The sequence below is a fragment of the Ostrea edulis genome, chromosome 9 (genome assembly GCF_947568905.1).
Source record: "Ostrea edulis chromosome 9, xbOstEdul1.1, whole genome shotgun sequence".
NCBI classification, from domain to species: Eukaryota; Metazoa; Mollusca; class Bivalvia; order Ostreida; family Ostreidae; genus Ostrea; species Ostrea edulis.
The window spans coordinates 65,037,321-65,041,270 of NC_079172.1; the positions used below are offsets into that span (position 1 = coordinate 65,037,321).

A 3,950-nucleotide genomic window follows, 5' to 3' on the forward strand; every position below is an offset into this window, starting at 1 on the left:
AAAAGATGAGATTTATATGAAAGCTTTCTGATATAGTGCAAATTCAGGTGTGTTAAAATCATGGTCCCCGGGAGTCGGATGGGGCCACAATAGGGGATCAAAGTTTTACATACAAATATAAAGGGACAATCTTTAAAAATCTTCTCAAGAACCATTGAGCCAGAGAAGCTGATATTTACATGAAGGCTTCCTGATATAGTGCAGATTCAAGTCTGTTAAAAGCATGGCCTCCGGGGGTCGGATGGGGCCACAATAGGGGATCAAATTTTACAAACAAATATATAGGGACAATCTTTAAAAATCTTCTTCCCAAGAACCACTGAGGTAGAAAAGCTGATATTTACATGAAAGCTTCCTAACATAGTGCAGAGTTAAGTTTGTTCAAATCATGGCCCCTTGGAGTAGGATGGGGCCACAATTGGGGATCAAAGTTTTACATACAAATATATAGGAAAAATCTTTAAAAATCTTCTTCTCACGAACCATTGGGCCAAAGAAGTTCATATTTACATGAAAGCTTTCTGACATTGTGTAGATTCAAGTTTGCAAAAACCATGGCCTCAAGGGGTAGGTTTGGGTCCATAATAGGGACTATGGTTTTACATGCAAATATATATGGAAAGTCCTCTGATATGAACCAAGGTGACTCAGGTGAGCGATGTGGCCAATGGGCCTCTTGTTTGAAAGATGTAATCTCATAACTGCAACGGTGTGTGCATACAAATTAAATAACGCGCATTGAGAAAATTAACTAAATTTGTTTGCATACACCGTTGCAGTTATGAGACTACCTCTTAAAAACCATTGCCTCTATCATAAGATCAACTTCTCTGCCATCGAATGAGGTGCAGTTGTGTTGTTTGAGACGGGAATGGATAACAAACATTTGTTTTCATTCTGCATGCGTGCACCGAGCACAGGAACTGGTGATTTTGTCTGTAGTAATAATAATAGTAGAGGTCTATATCATACCGCCCCCTTAATGAAAGGTAAAGATAACGAAAAGTGATCAATCTCATAACTCACATAGACAATACAAAATAGAGAGTTGGGCAAACACGGTTCCCTGAATATACCAGAGGTTGGATCAGGTAGGGTTATAATAATCATTTTAGAAGGTGGTATGGTATAGACCCCTACTATTATTAATTACAAAATAACTGGTTCCTGTCGGCTAATTGCAGACGACATGATAGACATTGTTCATATGCCTTACATATTTACAGTGATTCGATCCTTGCATTTATCAACAAATATCCTTCAAAATTCTCTCATGCATTTTATTTCAGGATTAAAGAATAAATAAAAATATTTATATTTTCATTCATGTTTTAAAAGGAAGTAAGCGATTAGGACGACGTAGAGTACTCTACACCGATCGCTTTCTGATTTAAATCACGGGTCACATGCCTGGGATGATATGATATCGTTCATTGTCGAGGACGGCAGCCATAGTGATAGTGCAGGTGAGGACTCTTGATCAGTGTATTGGACCTATATACTATACAAGGAAATACAACAGGAGGGAATGCTGATGCGCGCTTGTTACGATCTCTGACATAATCCATTGTGTAGAAAACACAACTTCTGAAATTCAGTTCATTTTATATTCATTCTACACCAATCGCGTTAAGATTTAAAGCACGGATTATCTGCCTTGGATCATATGATATCTTTTGTTGATGTGGACGGCCGCCATTGTGATAGATTAGGTGAGGACTCTAGATCATCATACTCAAAGAGTGTATAGCAAAGACAACACACGGAAGTAATAATACGTGTTTGTTTCGATCTCTGACGTAATTCATTTCAGGAATCTAAAGTAAAGATGGACCCTCACAACCGAGCCCAGGACGTCCTACGCTGTGACTTATGTGAAGAGAATGTGGTGCAGATGCACTGTGATACGTGTCTTGTCAAGCTGTGTAAGACCTGTGTAGGAGACCACATCTCATCTGATGAACGCGAGGATCACAAAGTCGTTAGATTCCAGTTCAGGAAATGCATCCCTGTGTATCCAACGTGTGCATTACATGATAGCAAGCGGTGTGAAATGCACTGCCAGCAGTGCACGGTACCAATCTGTTTCATTTGCGCAACATCTGAGAAACATGTTGGCCACAGGTTTAGAAAAATTGTAGATATTTTTGATGAAAAGAAGAGAGAGTTTGAAAAAAAGATAAAAGATATCCAAGAAAATATTCGAGTGAAACACGCGGATCAAGCTTCGAAAATGGAGAAGCGAATTGCGGATATAGAAAAGGAATTCACGATACTTCTAGACACTGTGTCTAAACACGGAGAAGAACTGAAAAGAGAAATTGATCAAATTGTTAAGGAGATGCAGTCCGAAATTAAGAGTATCAGGAAAAATCACATGGAACTGTTGACCACAAGAAAAACAGAAGTCCAGCAGAATTTGACCGAGATCGACAAGGAAGTGTCCTCATTAAAAGAAAGACTAGACTCTAACGACATTAACAAAGTCTTCCATTTTACACCAAACAACAAGATTTACAAAAGTCTATCAGACGATCCCGTGCTGACGATGCCGGTTTTCTCTACAAAGAGGATTGACTCCGTACAACTCCGTGAAATGTTTGGAACACTTTCCGACATCGTAACAAAACCCACCGCTATAACAAAAGTCAGACTGATGGAAACACCGCTAATGGTCCATAGAATAGCGACTGGCTATTCTCACCTTTATGGTGTTGCATTTCTAGACAGGATTAGAATATGGGCAACAGGAGATGCCCAACAAATAAAATTATTTGATGTGAATGACAATTCCATAAAGAAGTCAATCGACACCAAGCTGTCAGGCGAAAAACTTGTATCAGTGACAATTGAAGGCGATCTTCTTTACACAGAAAAGGGCGGCAGGACGATTCACATTGTTAAACGTGAACAGAGTGAAAAATTGATCAATCTACAAGGTTGGAGAATTCAAGGTTTCTGTGTCACTTCCGCTGGCGATCTGCTGGTCGTCATGACAAGTGTAAGTGACTACGATAGAGAAACTAGAGTTGTCCGATATCATGGACGTGAAGAGAAGGAAATTATCCAGTTTGAAAGTAAAGAGAAGCCTTTCTATTCAGTTGGTCCAAACCAAAAATGCATTTGCGAGAACAGGAACTTTGATATCTGTGTGGCAGACAGAGATGCGTGCGCAGTGGTGGTTGTCCGTCAAGATACGAAACTCAGGTTCCGGTATGAAGGAAATCCATCAAGTTTGCGCAAAACTGAATTCAAACCGAAAGGTATAACTACCGACAGCCTGAGTAATATTCTTGTTTCAGATTTAGGTAATGGTTGTGTCCACGTCGTTGATCAAAACGGAAAGTTTCTTACATTTATAGACTGTCCACGTGTGCAGCCCTGGGGACTGTGCGTCGGTTTGGATAACTACCTGTGTGTCGCGGATTATGCATCCGGTGATGTTATAAAGATTTGGTTTCTTCAATGAGAATTTCATAGACCTGGAATTCAATGCTTGACACAAAAGGGAAAACCAGAAAAAACAAGCCGTGCATAGTTAAACATTGCGATATATTAATTTTTAAAAAGTTTATGAAACATAGAAATATGATGTTCAACTTCTCCCGGATGTTTGAAATGTCGATGAAAAATTGCACATTTTCAAATATTTCTTATTTAATAAAGAGAGGATTCAAATTGTTACTATGTTGTGGTTGACAATCGAACAGGTCAAATGAAAATTCTTTTGCTAAGAAACCTGATATGCTGCTTTCAGAATTGACGAATGAGAGTTCAAATCAACTGTTAGTTACATGATATGATGCATTTTATATGTATGTCTTCATGTCATCACGTTATGATGCATTTTATTTGTATGACGTCATGATATTCCACTATGATGTATTTTATTTCTATGATGTAATGATATCCCGCTATGATGCATTGCATTTGCATGACGTCATGATATC

At 38.7% G+C, this 3,950-nt stretch overlaps 1 protein-coding gene across 1 annotated transcript; it reads left to right on the forward strand.

Annotated features, from left to right (window-relative positions):
- Window positions 1–1,476: 1,476 nt before the first annotated feature.
- Window positions 1,477–3,682, forward strand: LOC125660488 (E3 ubiquitin-protein ligase TRIM71-like). Its single transcript, XM_048892326.2, has 2 exons — window positions 1,477–1,712; window positions 1,814–3,682. The coding sequence occupies exon 2, from the start codon at window positions 1,829–1,831 to the stop codon at window positions 3,467–3,469; it is 1,641 nt and encodes a 546-aa protein (XP_048748283.2). The 5' UTR covers window positions 1,477–1,712; window positions 1,814–1,828; the 3' UTR covers window positions 3,470–3,682.
- The last annotated feature ends 268 nt before the right edge of the window (window positions 3,683–3,950 follow it).